This window comes from Excalfactoria chinensis, chromosome 1 (genome assembly GCF_039878825.1).
Source record: "Excalfactoria chinensis isolate bCotChi1 chromosome 1, bCotChi1.hap2, whole genome shotgun sequence".
NCBI lineage: Eukaryota > Metazoa > Chordata > Aves > Galliformes > Phasianidae > Excalfactoria > Excalfactoria chinensis.
The window spans coordinates 28,746,662-28,760,701 of NC_092825.1; the positions used below are offsets into that span (position 1 = coordinate 28,746,662).

The window sequence follows — 14,040 nt, forward strand, 5'->3', positions numbered from 1 at the left end:
CCGGAAGTATATGAGTTTAAAAGAGATTCTACAAAAATCCCTTTGTAAGACATGTTTCAGGAGCTTTTTTCTTAGTAACACCATTGTCAGTCTTGGCTATGGGTGGATAATAGAATCAGTCTGAACATCCTTCCCATAGAAGTAATTAAAATCAAATAACATTGAATCACATCCTGCAAACTGTAAATGTACAGACTTTGCCATTGTTATAGGCAGTGGGGATGCTGGTACACAAGTAAATACCACCCTTTGTCCACCAGTGACGAGCATATTTCCATTATGACCTAAGTTAGGAATGTTTTATCATCTTTCTGAATAAGAGCTGAGGCAGATAAGCCACACCGATACATCAGAATTGGTCTGAAAATTCATCACATGTAGATTTCACAGTTACATAATGATGGAAATAAGTTGGCATCTTCTGCCTTTGCTAAGAAAAAAAATATTAATAATTGATAATGCATTAACTGCTTAATATGAATATTTTATGTTTAATATAAATACTTTAATTGCTTTTTAATAGAGATTTGAGAGGAACATTCTGCCTCCCTGGAATGGATGCTTTTCTATCTACTTTATTAGCTTTTCAATCCAACTCAAAATGACAAGGAACTGATTCAAATACTACCAGTTGATGTAGATGAAGAACTTTATTTCTTTTATTTCTTAAATATATGAGATATTTTTGCCACAGCTCACTTGGAGGGAAAAAAAAAAAAAAAATTAGAATTGTAAGAATTCAGGTAAGAAGAGAGAAATTTCAGGTGAGTTTATCACCTTAGCAAAGCAGTACTATAGAACTCCTAAGTAGGACTCTCACCTAAAGAATATTGTGCATAGCGAAAAGACAGAAAAGCTAGCAAATAGCACAGCATCAATTACTCATGAGCTTTAAAGTAATATACTTAGATACTCAGGGCTTTATCTGCATTTCAGACATCTTCATCTAGTTTATCCATATTCTTTTCAATATTACACTCCCTCAAAGAGAAAACGTGTCATTGATTACTGCAGTTGGCCGATATGATTCAACATATCGTACTGCAATTTGGACCTCCTGATGAGGTCCAACCAAGCGTTGTTTCTAACCTACTTTGGAAAGACATGGTTCATCCTCTAAGACTCCTCACTTCCTTCAACCAAGATTATTAAAATCAAGACAGCTTATTCAAATGCAGATCTCTACACTGAAGACTCCCTCAAGAGAAAATTATCAGTAAAACTGATAAAACTCTCAAATGTAGACAAAGTCAATCAGTCTTTGGTATTATCTCAGCTGCTGTTCTTGAAATCGGGACAAACATGGCAACAGAGAAGAAACTGGGAAAATGGCAAGTTAGAAGAAAAGTGGAAAAATTTTCAAAAAAGGAATGTTTAATGATATTAAATGCTCGTTCAGATAAGTTCACTATGTCATGTTCTGTGCAAGAAGTACAACTGAATTCCCATGTATTAAAAGATGAATGTTATGGCCCTCACAACCATGACTTAGATCTGGGACTGTGGCCAGCAATCAAGCACCCACCAGTAACTCATTCCTCCCCATCAGCAGAATAAGGAAGAGAATCAGAAGACTAAAAGCAAGAAAAAAATCTAATGGATTAAGGCAAAGACAATTTAAGTAGTGAAGGAAGAAAAAAAAAAAAAAAAAAAAAAGGAAAAAAAAAAATGCAAATGCAGTAATTCACCACTTCCTGCAAGCAGACTGATGTTCAGTCTCCAAGCAACAGCTGCTCTAGCTTCTATTGCTGAGCATGAGGTTATATGTCATGGAATATCTATCTGACCAGCTGCGGTCAGTTCCCCCAGCTGAGTCCCCTCCCCTGCCTTTGCCCACCTCAGCCTACTCACTGCTGCAGAAGTGAGAAATCGAGAAGGCCTTGACACCACACAAGCACTGTTCAACAGTCAAAACGATGGTGTGTTATCAGTAGCATTACAGTAAAAATCTAAAAGGACACTTAGTGCTTACAAAACACTACTACATTCTCCCGTCTTCTTACTTGAGCTTACTGCCCTCCCTGTTTAATCAGCAGTCTGTAGTAATGATTTGAAGTGAAATCAGATTTTGCACAAAAATAGTCGAGCACTATTTCTAACTCAGAAACTTCAATTTCAAAAAATTCTTCCAGTCATTGTTCCCAAAATCACAAAATCAAATCTTATTATTTGAGAAATGATGCGGAGTGTGTAAATAGTTTAAGTTCGAGGATGGGAGACGAACACTTGCAGCTGCTTCAAGCAGATTATCTGCAAACCATCTTATTTCAGCTGATATCTAGTCTTGCTGCCTGAGTAAATTTCACTCTTCAGGATACACCAATATATCCTGGCAGCTAAGAGTCACAAACTTTATCCTTAAAAATTTCTTCAGTGTAGATCCACCACCACAAACATAGTGGGCATTCAACACCATCTCAAATATATCATGGAGGGTGATTATCATTTTGAGAGAACTGCCAAGAATTCTGTATTCAAAAGCACCCATGCAGCATAATCCATACCCAACCTATCCATGTTATCCCAAAACACACAACAACCTCAGGCAGAAAGTAGATTTCATAGTAACTGGTATGAGGCTTAGAGCATGTAAATGAGGAAATCCCAACTCTTAGAAGTATTTCATTCAGTCCTCAAAGGAAAGTTAAATGTGACACAAATATTAATAAATAATATAATTATAAAGCATAAAGGCATCTACCATAACAGCATCTAAAGACATCACATAGCTTTGGAAAAGCATCAGTTATTTCTAGGACAGAACTGAAACTCCTGAGCATTCAAAGAAAACTTACACAGCTTTTCAGTACAAATACTGAAGCCAGCTTCCAATATTTTTATTTTTGTTCTACCTTACGGAGAAGTTCTACCAATGGGAGCATTAATATTTCTGTTCATTCTCTGAATTGTAACAGTAATTAGGCATGAATCAAGATTGGTGAAGTCTGGTTCTAATACATAATAAATTACATCCAATTTTGCAGTTTGTTAAGTGAGAACATAGAAACAACTATCATACTCATGGGCTCTAGCCATTACAAAATGTCACCTCTGAAAAGCTTTGTCTTAACTTGCTATTTCTACACTTGGCATTTGCTAGTAATTAAAGCCACAGTGCCACCTGCAAAAAGAGTTTGTGCTGAGAAAGGGAGATTGGGACCACTTCAACCAATCAGGATGAGGGACAGGACTCTGAGAAAACTTGGCATTGCACTATTGTTAATACACCTTTTAGTGTTGCCTTTTTTTTTATATTAAGACTGAACATCTTCCCAGAAATTACCAACTTGGTGCCCAGAGTGCCCACCTGGACTTGAGAAAGGGATGCACACTGAACAAAAACAGGTATTATAGTCTCATTGGTTCCCTGCCTCTACACATTCATAAGGTTCCATCTTGACCTTATTCCCTCTGTTGTCAGCATTCACCCTCTACACTCAGTCAGTGATGACCAGTCAAAAACAACTGTTGACCCATATGCAAAAGGTGCACAGTTCCAGTGTGTGCTGACAGTATGGCACTCAATGAGCAGCACAGCCCTAACTTCAGTCTTGGTTAAGAGAACCCCACCTGGCTGGTTCTAAATCATATATGGTTTTAGGATGTCATTTTCTGTGTCTGTATACAGACATATACTACAATGATATACTACAATGATTAATTTTGGAAACAATGTCAGATGCCCAAATAGAAGCATAAGAAATCTTCCCAAAAATTTGTGAATTCACATGAATTCACAAACCGCTATATCCATTTATATTATGGATGCACCGATCTTGCATATTATAATCAATTGTGTCCTCATCTAAACATTTCACCAACAGCAATGATCAAGAAGCTTTCTATTTTGTACTTGTTACATGCCTGGCAAGTTCTTCTCATAGCAACAGACTCTAATTTGAGTGATGTGGAGATCGCTAAGAGCATACATTGTTTTTCTGCTTTTCAGTCAACAAGGAAAGAATGCAGCCGTGGGGAAAATAATAATAATAATAAAAAAAGAAATAACAACCTTCTTTAAGCACTTGATTTCACCATGATTCCATGGCTCCAGTGCCCCCCCACAAAATGGAAATGGCTGATGAGTTGCCTGAAATGCAGATCTGCAATCTTAGCCATCTTAGCCTCTGTGTAAGTCCCCAAGGAATTTGTGACAAGAATGACTGGTGCTGCAACAAAGAACAAGCTATACAGCTTGTCCTGGTGTCAGATGCCTGCTGGGAGGTTTATTTCTGCATGGTTTTTAGTTCTACTTCTTACAGCAGGTTTCTGTCAAATGACTTACATATACACTAAGCAGAGATGTATGCTCCTTTCATGGAAACAGACATGAATTCTCAAATCTAACCTTACAGATAAGCATTAATGCAGCTACTAATTTAAGTAAGTCGCAGGAATTAACTTTTGCAGAATTCAGCTGAAGGAACTTCTTAAAAGGCCCGAATCCATCCCATTTACTTGTCTGTCACCAGAGAATAGTCCTGGTATTAGGTGGGACTACAGAGTACTGTAGACTACTCAGAGACACTTAATTTTCAGATCAGCTGGCTAAATCTGAACCAAACTGATACTAATGGTGTGGCTTGCAGAATCAGAGTTTTCATGAGAAAGAGTAACAGAAAAAAGAAGACTGGCTTTCAGTGCTGCAGTGGGGATGTTTTGTTTCACAGGATTACAGGATAAGAATGTAAAGATAAGAATTTTAGCAAAACCTCTTCTGATTAAGTAGCTGGTTTTTCCATTTTATCAGAAGAGTCTCTAAAATTATAAACCATTGTTCAATATAACTTATTATCATTATTATTATTTTAACTTATTAATAAGCTGTCTAACTTGTTCATCACATTTAATAGGCCCATCACTCTGACAACTCATGAATCAATACGGTCTTCCCACAGCAAGTTACACAGTGGAGCTGAGCATCTTTGCAAGGCATTACCTTCACAGTAGGCATTGTCCTCTCGAAGGGCCCTGAAGCCATCTCGGCAGCTACAGACAGCTCTGTCATCTAGGTTTCGGCAGACAGAATGCTCCATGCAGTTATGTCCTTCAGTGCAAAAGTCATGGCCTGTTCAGAAACAAATATGATTGAGGATTAAAAAGAATCCGGGGATTATAAACCACCCCTGTCAAAGACAGTGCTATCTTTTTCCAGTAAAGTCAAAGAGTACTTTTCTATTGTTCATGAGATACAGAAAAACAAATTGTATCAAGCATGCAGCGGACAAAAGCAGTAGTAAAGGCCATGGGATCAGACTGTCTCTAGGTCTTTACTTCAATTTCAGGTTATGCCATTAATCTGAAGGCAGCTGGATAGGTGGCTTGCTTAAACCTGCTTACCATCTCCTTGTCACTGTTAAATACTTTTACAGGACATTTCATAACAATGCAATTTTCTTCCTTTTGGCTTCTTGTTGTTTTTTTGTTGTTGTTGTTTTGTTGTTTTTTTGTTTGTTTGTTTTTTTGTTGTTGTCAATGGCTTCTCTTTTTTTGGCCAAACTTTATAAAAGAGCTCAGTATCTTAGACATTCAGTAGCTCATTTACTAATGGGATTACTTTTTTTTCCCCCTAGCACTTACATTCCCAAGTGTTTTTGCAATCTTTCCCCATTTAACTAAAAGTCTTTGATTTACATTGACTTGTTTTGCTTTACTCTTTCCTTTATCTTTTTCTTTCAAGCTCCACTGACTAAAAACTCTTCCCAGATTGCCTCTGCCACTCCATTTCAGATAAATTTATTCTTAAAAATCTTACTTTTGGCCTTCCTTATTTTCTTCTACTCTTTTTATTTCAATTTTTCTTAAGTGTGTTTTCTATGGCAATTTAATTATGAATTTTTGATATTCTGAAGTTCTTTTCCAGTCTAAAAGATTTAGAATGAGCCTTTTAACTCAGTAGGTTGTTTGTTGCTGTTGTTTTTTAATATCTTATGTTTGCTCTCACTGAAATCTAATTAATAAATCAGCCTTTATTATGCTAAATCCAAGCTGGCTGCAGTAACTGACTTCAAGATTCCAAACTTCCACATCTGTCTATTAAGACATGATGTTTGTCTCCATTATTTTCTCAGCAACCTTATTTGTTTAACATTTTTCTCTGAAGCATCAGAATTGGTCAATCAGCAATACTTCAGTGGTCTTTGCCAATGACTCTGTCCTTGTTTCAAAATCTCCCATGGGAGAACTGAGGAATGTGGGTCAGGCTCAGGGCACCAGACTGGTGCAATAGCAGCAGTTCTGGAATGTAAGTAAGTTAGGATTAGGTTGTTACACTGACTTCTTATGAAATAACAAACAAGTATTTGCTGGCGGTGGAGAATATTATTTTTAACACTCCACTGGGCTTCTGCTGCAAATTTTGATACAAATCAGCTTCTATCCCTACATTACATGACTATGTTGTCATCAGAAAAGTCTGGGAAGAAAACTCTAACTCAAGTGTGATGTTAGAAAGCCAGCATTCCTTTATTTTCACAATATGTACCAGGCAACTTGACAAATCAATCGTGCCCTCTCAGAGTTCAGGTTCTACATTTAAATAGTTAAGGTATACATACGCAATACATTGGCATACATATTCATTCTTTTCCGTGAACTCATTACTTTATGCTAATATTCCTCTTGGCATGCATGGTGGGGGCCTGTGATGGTCCTAGGCCACCTACTTCCTCCTCTTTATTTCATCTTCCTCTTCATCACAGTGCCCTTTGGCCAACCTTCAATTCTTTTTCTCTCAGTTTGGCAATGTCCACTGCTTGTTACCCCATGCATTATAACTCAAGATAATTAATATAAAACCCAAGAAAAAGTTCTTGCACCTGGTGGATGTAAAGATAAAAGTAGTCTATTGTGTCTTCAAAGCTTCTATGAAGCTAGACCACTCAGAAATTCAAGACTGGTCCCATATAAAGCAAAAGATAAGCTGGAAAGTCTTTGAATTTAGCACACATTAATTGCTTTTTGCTAAACTAATACATTGGTCCTTAAACTAATATATTGATCTCTATTGCTAAACCAGCCTACAGCAATGTTAAACAGGCAAATCACAGAGTCTGCTTCAGTGTCAGTTCATATGCATGTTTTGAACATGGTCAGATCATAAGCAATGTTAAGCAATAGAAATCAAACTGAAAAGGTGAAAAGAAAGATAAGTCCATAAAGGCAAAAGGTTTTAGTACTTAAACTCAACGACATAGTCACGATACAAACATCACTGTAGTGAAGTCTGATGATTACAGTTCTTTCTTTTCTGCTATGGATAAAGAGACTTGGCTAATTTTATTTGCATAAAATAATTTGCCATAACTACCACAATGCAAATATCTAACATAGAATTTATATTAGAAGCAAAAAGTTCTGTAGATCTACATGCATTACAGGCTTTTCAGTATTCACTGATGATAGCAAAAATGTGTGTCAAGAGCAACCTCTGCTTATAGTGATATCTGCTCTTTGACCTTCTTTTGTCTTCCTCATTGAAGTCTGAGTCAATAAGAAAGCAACAGTCATACTTCTTGATTTCCTGGTCTGGATTTCTTTGTATCAGACTGGAATTTCATAACTAAGAATGTATGTATTATTCAGGAAGTGGATGATAGGATTGCTTTGTTTTTGTTTTTGTTTTGTTGTTGTTGTTGTTTTTATTTTCTAAAGATTCTTAACATTCATGTCTCAGCTGTATTAATGTTACTGTTTAAAGAATGCTCCTTGTTTAAAGAATAAAATCTATGTTCCATGAGAGGCCATGACAGTATGGTTCAGGTAGGACTGAAAATGATCAGAAAGCACTAATCTGACATATATTAAAACTTTCTAGCTCTGCCAGGCAGTACAAACACAGAATTATTTTCTCTAAGCCGCACAAGATTTTATAGAAAATTATCATGAAACAAATTATTTTTGACTGTGATAGTCTTAAAGAGCTATCAACTTTTCTTAAGCTCTTTTCTTCTGCTTTCTTATCTATCTACTTGATGTCATTAATCATATCCTTCGTGGTTCCACTGAGCAGCAGCAAAACAAGTCTAGCTATATTCTTCTTTTCACTGAAGTGTATCTAAAGTCAACTCAAGAATCTAGTATATTCTTTCATGCCAGGTACCAATTTATCATTATTTAACTTTAGGAGAAGCAGACATATCCACTTGAAGTTGCAATTGCTTATATCTTTGAAGAAACTGATATTACTCCAGATCAAGAGACTGGGCTCAAGACAGAATACTTTCAGCACCTTTGGAAAAGACCAGTACTTGTGTAACAGATAAAGTCACACACAGATGTTAAAGTGTACCAAAAAGCACTAAAAGGTTCTGCTTGTAGATGCACAGTACAAGTCCAAACAAATCAACACTCTCTGAACTACTGCACAGCAGAAATTGCTCTCCAAAGCAGACATCTCAAAGCACTTTAGAAAGGTGCTGGGGAACACATTTTTCCAGTCTCATTTTGTTCAGACGCCAGAATGAGCAAGGGGTAGAAAATCACTAATCATGCATACAGTTCCTTTGATTTTTCACCCACATTAGGCTAGAATTAAACACAGAGGAGCCAGTGAATATGCCCTACAGAATTTACACTATTAGATATTTTACAAACAACTTTTAGACATCATGATGTAGGAATTGTCCATTCAGATCCACAAAGTCTGCTGTGATTATGTGTAGGAGTGTCATATCCAAAAAGATCACAAAAAAAAACCTGTGTAATCTATAAGAAAACAAAACTGCACTGAGCTTATATATATGTCCTGCTATTTTCTTACCTTTACAGATTTTGCAGCAACTGTGAGATAATGGGATCTGTTGAGATTCTGGGCAATTCAAAGTTGGACAACTGTCTTTTGGAATACGCTGCATTTTGTGGTCCTGTTAGATGGAAGCAATTGGTTGTTGTTGTGGAAGAAGATAAAAGATAACTTTAGTTGGCTTTTGGCATTGTTATGTACAAACAAAGGAAGTACTTATGCTAAACCTTGACACCTTTAAAAACCATTTGAAAGGACAGCATAGCATAACAGAAGCAATAGGAACTATGCCCATTCTTTATTTTAGCTGTCAGGCAACTTGCCTCAAAAGTTTCTCCTAAAACCACATCCAAAAGAGCAATATTTTTTTCTCAAAAACAGAGGCTGTGGAGTCCAGAGTAATAATGAAGACTCTAAAGCACCTTTCTAATTACACAGCATATAAAATAAAACTTAAAATCTCTGACTTCAATGCTGTAGTAAGAACACTGAGGGAAACAGGCACTGATTCCATCTTAGGGAAGAGGTTTCTTGTTATTTCACTGCAGTATGACCACAGTGAAATGCCTATCTTAGCCATCAGGCTACCACAGAAATACCACCTTTAATATCTTCAGATGTTCTCCATTCCTGATAAAGCAAAAACAGAAACCAAAGCAAACAAACAAACAAAGCAATAACACGTTCCTCCTATGCCACAGAATCAACAATTCAGATAAAATATGAGCTCACTGAATTCAGGGCCCTGTATTTCTGCATGCAAGGAAATGCCTCATGAATATGTTGCTGCATGTATTATTATTACAGGTTTAGCATATGATTTTAAGTCATCTTAAAACACAATGCATAGAAATGAAATTAAAATTACCACCCAAATTTTACATTAAACAATCCAGCCCAAACCTGAAATCACACTAACTAAAGCCAGATGCCGACGTGTACTCTAAACCAGAACAAACAAAAACCAGCAGTCTTTCAGAATAAAGAAAATAACCTTCAATAGAAATAACACCAGAGTAGTCTGTAATGCTTTTTTTTTTTTTTAAATTATTATTATTATTTTTAAACAGACTTTAATTTGGTACAGAATCTCTAATTCACTTGTCTTACAATATTTAAACAGAAAAGTGCATAAGTGTATGCCTACAGCAGACACAATTGCTGTTTACGATGTTTAAAATTATGTGCAACTTGAAAGAAGGAATTCTCTGCACCACCTTGATAGTTCACCATAGGCCTCCAATCATGAAATCAGTACTTGTGCCTATCCTATCAAGTCTGTCTTGTGTTGGGGTTACATATTATATCCCTTTACGACAACTCCATTGTCACTATAATAGTATCAACATATGACTTCCTGGCTGACCCACGCACTTTAAAGTGCAGTGATTTTCTGCTCTGTATTACCATTCACAAGGTTGCTCATCAGAAACATGTACTTCAGACCATGAAAAAAGATATTATGAATCAAAACTGCTGCTTAATATTTCAACCAGGACAAGCAGGCAGTCCACTAACATCCAGCATCATCCAGAAAACACAGATGAGCAACAGAGCCAACATTTTGTTAATAGTGTATCTGCTACATGCAAGAAAGATGAAAGATATAACTTATGATGACTGTGAATTAATCATAGAATTAATATGCCAGGTGCCACACTGAAAAATGTAAGTTCATGGTCCTGAAAATGATATGACTGAAACATACATCTCCAAAATCATTTTTTGTTCTCCCTCCTTTTTTCAAAAGATTTCAAAGTACCCACTCAGGGAATTAAGCTCAGATGAAAAGCAATGACAGTAGGACAATGGTCGCCAGTTTTTCTTTGTAAGACACACACTTTCTCACAAAGACATGAAGATATTTGAAAATTGCCAGGAATTTGCCTGGTGGACGGATGGAGACCCTCCCTCCAGGAGCAGGCAGCCAGGGCACATCAAAGGGAAGGCTATGAGCAGGCTTCAGAGCAGTGGACAGACTCTGAAGTCTGTGTACAAACTGCCATACCATTATGACTTTGGTAGGTAGAAAGAATTTTATCCGTCAGTTTTTGACTCATTCTAGATTTCCCGCAGCCCCGTGAAGTTTGTACAGTGTTAAGTACAGCAGTTAAATCCCCTGACCTCTGCTGCAGCTTCATGGAAGGAGTTTTCCCATCTGTTTCCTAGAAACATGCATTCAGTTTTTCAACCCCACTAGGCAGCATGCAGCTCCCTGCCCAGAGATATTCCCACCCGACCCTTTTGTCCCAGCAACAAAGCAGGGCATGCCACAGCAGGTGGGTGACTCAGCCTGCAGCCATGCCCTGTTGTATATTTTGCCCTCAGAGTGCATTTGTGGTCTACAGTGCATCTTTATTCTTGCAGCACAATGAGGCCAACAGCATGGCTTGTTCTGCTTAAAAATCAAATAACAAGTCTTCCAATTTCCAACATAAAAAACAGAGCTCGACATTCAACATGCCCCCTTCTTTTCCTTCTTTTTCATCCATCTTTTCCACTCAGAATTATCCTGAAACCTAAATTATGTCCCCATCATGTTTTTTCAGCATTCACACCTGGACAGAAAACTGTGAACAATAGCACTGCACACATGTCAGTGAAAATAAAAAACACAGTCTAGTGGGTCTTGTTACTGATGATGGGGAGGATATGTAAGGAGGAAAGAAGGCAGTTCAGCCATCAAGCTGTGTAATCAAGGCTTGCAGCTATGCAAAGCAAATGTATTTGCAAAACTGACTGTGGAACTCAGAAAGACAAAACAAACATGGGACACCTTAGATGATTTTTTTGTTACCATTTCCTAGGGTGGACCTATCTGTATTTCAATAGTGGGACTTTGATATTTCTATCATATGATAATTTTTTTTTCATAAAAAATGTTCTTACCTTGCACTCAAACAGAACACAGTCCCCTGAGCTTGAATACACCGTTTCTCTTTGTCCTTCAAAGTAGGTTCTGCCTTCAAATATGCACACCGCTTCAGGAGAAAATAGAAAATATCACAACGACTTTGTGTTAGTACTCTGTTTGTAGAACCTGTGCACTTCTGTAGAGATAACAGCATTTTAGAATTTAAAAACTGATTCAGCTGCAAGAATATTCTAAAGCCACCTGCAGGAATCTGGATATCACAGGGAAAAAAAGAAAAAAATCAGAGAAAAAAAGATGAAAGAACCAGAAAGACGTGTATAAATAGAAGGTGAGGGATGGTGGAACTGATGGTGAGGTACTCGGAGACTAAAAGGGCAGAAGGAATGCACCGCAGGTCACACAAAGAAGGTGTGGATGGGTGAAAATGAAGCATAGAAAGGCAACTGGGGCCAGGAGCGATGCAGGGATGGGAATCACACTCAGCAGCCATGTGAAAAGCTCAGAGATGAACAAGGGGTTGGAGATGTGAGAGCAGTGCAGGCAACGTTAACAGATGACCAGTGTCCTGAAGAGGAATGCTGTCTGACGAAGGGCAATCACAAAAGTCACATATTTGCATTTTGCTATCACAGTCATCTGAAATACCACCACAGATACTTCTAAGTTATGTAGTTGTAGCTTGATTATCTCCATTATTTATCACTATTGCTAAAATATATTAGAATATATGAATTTTACTGCACAGGAACAGAACTACAGTGACTGTATTTTTTTTTTTTTTCCATTTGAAATAGGGTCAAACCACAAATGACAAGATGACCCAGGCCAGTTGCTGGTTATGCTATGACCTGGCATTGTTCCACTCCTGCACCCTGACAATGGCACCATTACAGCACATGCTGATGTGGCACATACCACAATGCTCACTGAAGTCCCCACTTGGTATTTAAAGGCTACATAAAATACCTGCAAAGCAAACCATCTCTTTGGGTTTTTTAGAAGTGTCTATTACTGTAATCACATTATGCAAAGTATAAACGCTAAGTAGTGTAGCTACTAGATGAAGGAAACTTGATGTCTGCCTCTGCTGCTGAGGACACAGTCAAGGCTGATCATGGAAGTATAATCATGAAATAACAAGAGTGGGTTACTGCTTTAAAGTTCTAGAGTACATGTTTGAAGACTAATTCACTAAATCATTGACTTGGAGATGTAAATCAGTTTTACAGCAATTCAGCATTCAGATAGATTTATCTATTTGGTTTAACGAGACAACAATTTGAAGACAATTTTAAAATCTCTGATTGTGCAAGAGTTTCTATTGCCTGGTCTACATTAATTACCCTTACAGCTTTCCTTTTGGATTTTATTATTTCTTTTTAACTTGCAGCTCCTTGATTTTGTAAACTTCTTATTACATTGTGACCATATGACAGGTCATGCCCTGAAACCAATATTTAAGAAGTGATAGGCAAAAACGTGACAAAAACGTTGTATAATGTTCCCAAATTTCCAAATGTGAGTTAAAATATCTTATAAAATATAAAGTATCTTGTGTGAAATAAACGTATGCATCCTTTTCCAGGAGTAATATCACAATAAGCTCCAACATCCCAAATCTCATGAATGGCAGAGTTTGCTGTCAGACTCAGTGAAGGTCCTTAATAAAGAAGGGAGGCCTGGGGCTAATAGAAGAAGGTTTGCATAGTATCGACTAAGAGGGATCACAGTGTTGACAAAGCTCAGTACAGTATAGGGCTCTACTCAAGCTCCTCTAGAAAAAAAAGTATGTGGAAAAAAAATCCACATAAATCTTTACTGGGGACTAACAGATCTTGAATCCAGACAGGAGAAAGAAATCATTCAGTCATGTATGTCACTTCCTATATATTACTGGCCATGACACTAAACCGAAATACTCATATATTAAGCCCTTTCCCCTGTCGCACACATTTCAGGCTTCCAATATCTGCTGCAAATTACGAGAAAAAAAAAAACAAGTACAGCAGTGTCTGAAGACCAGACAGTGGTCTGGACTGATAGCACATCCTTCTGCTTCAAACAAGCAGCCCATATCTGGTCATAAAAAAGGCAAAAAACATCAAGATCTAGTTATTCTGTTGGAAGAAAATTCCCTCCTGAAAACAAAATATTTTCAGCATATTAATATGACAACCTATGCATCTTAAAAAAAGATTAGAAAACATTAGTATCCATGTTACCTCAAATCACAGTCTGCTGAATCCAGTGACCTTATCAGCATTTGTAAACCTCTGGTTCTCCAGAGAAACTTAGTCAAGAAAAGAAAAACTACCAGAAGACATCTAGTCTTGTGCAAAATCAGAAAGATATTTCTTATTTTACCAAAAACCCTTTGAAGTTTTTGGGTGTGAAATTTTCTTAACATGGTGCTGCTGTATCA

General features: G+C 37.1%; 1 protein-coding gene across 1 annotated transcript in view; it reads right to left on the reverse strand.

Annotated features, from left to right (window-relative positions):
* NELL2 (neural EGFL like 2) overlaps window positions 1-14,040 on the reverse strand; it is a 143,445-nt gene that overhangs the window by 68,913 nt on the left and 60,492 nt on the right. The window contains exons 10-12 of the mRNA XM_072328075.1: window positions 11,633-11,724; window positions 8,762-8,864; window positions 4,940-5,068 (exon numbers count right to left, since the gene is read on the reverse strand). Coding sequence (XP_072184176.1) covers window positions 4,940-5,068; window positions 8,762-8,864; window positions 11,633-11,724 — 324 coding nt within the window. The remainder of the gene's footprint in view (window positions 1-4,939; window positions 5,069-8,761; window positions 8,865-11,632; window positions 11,725-14,040) is intronic.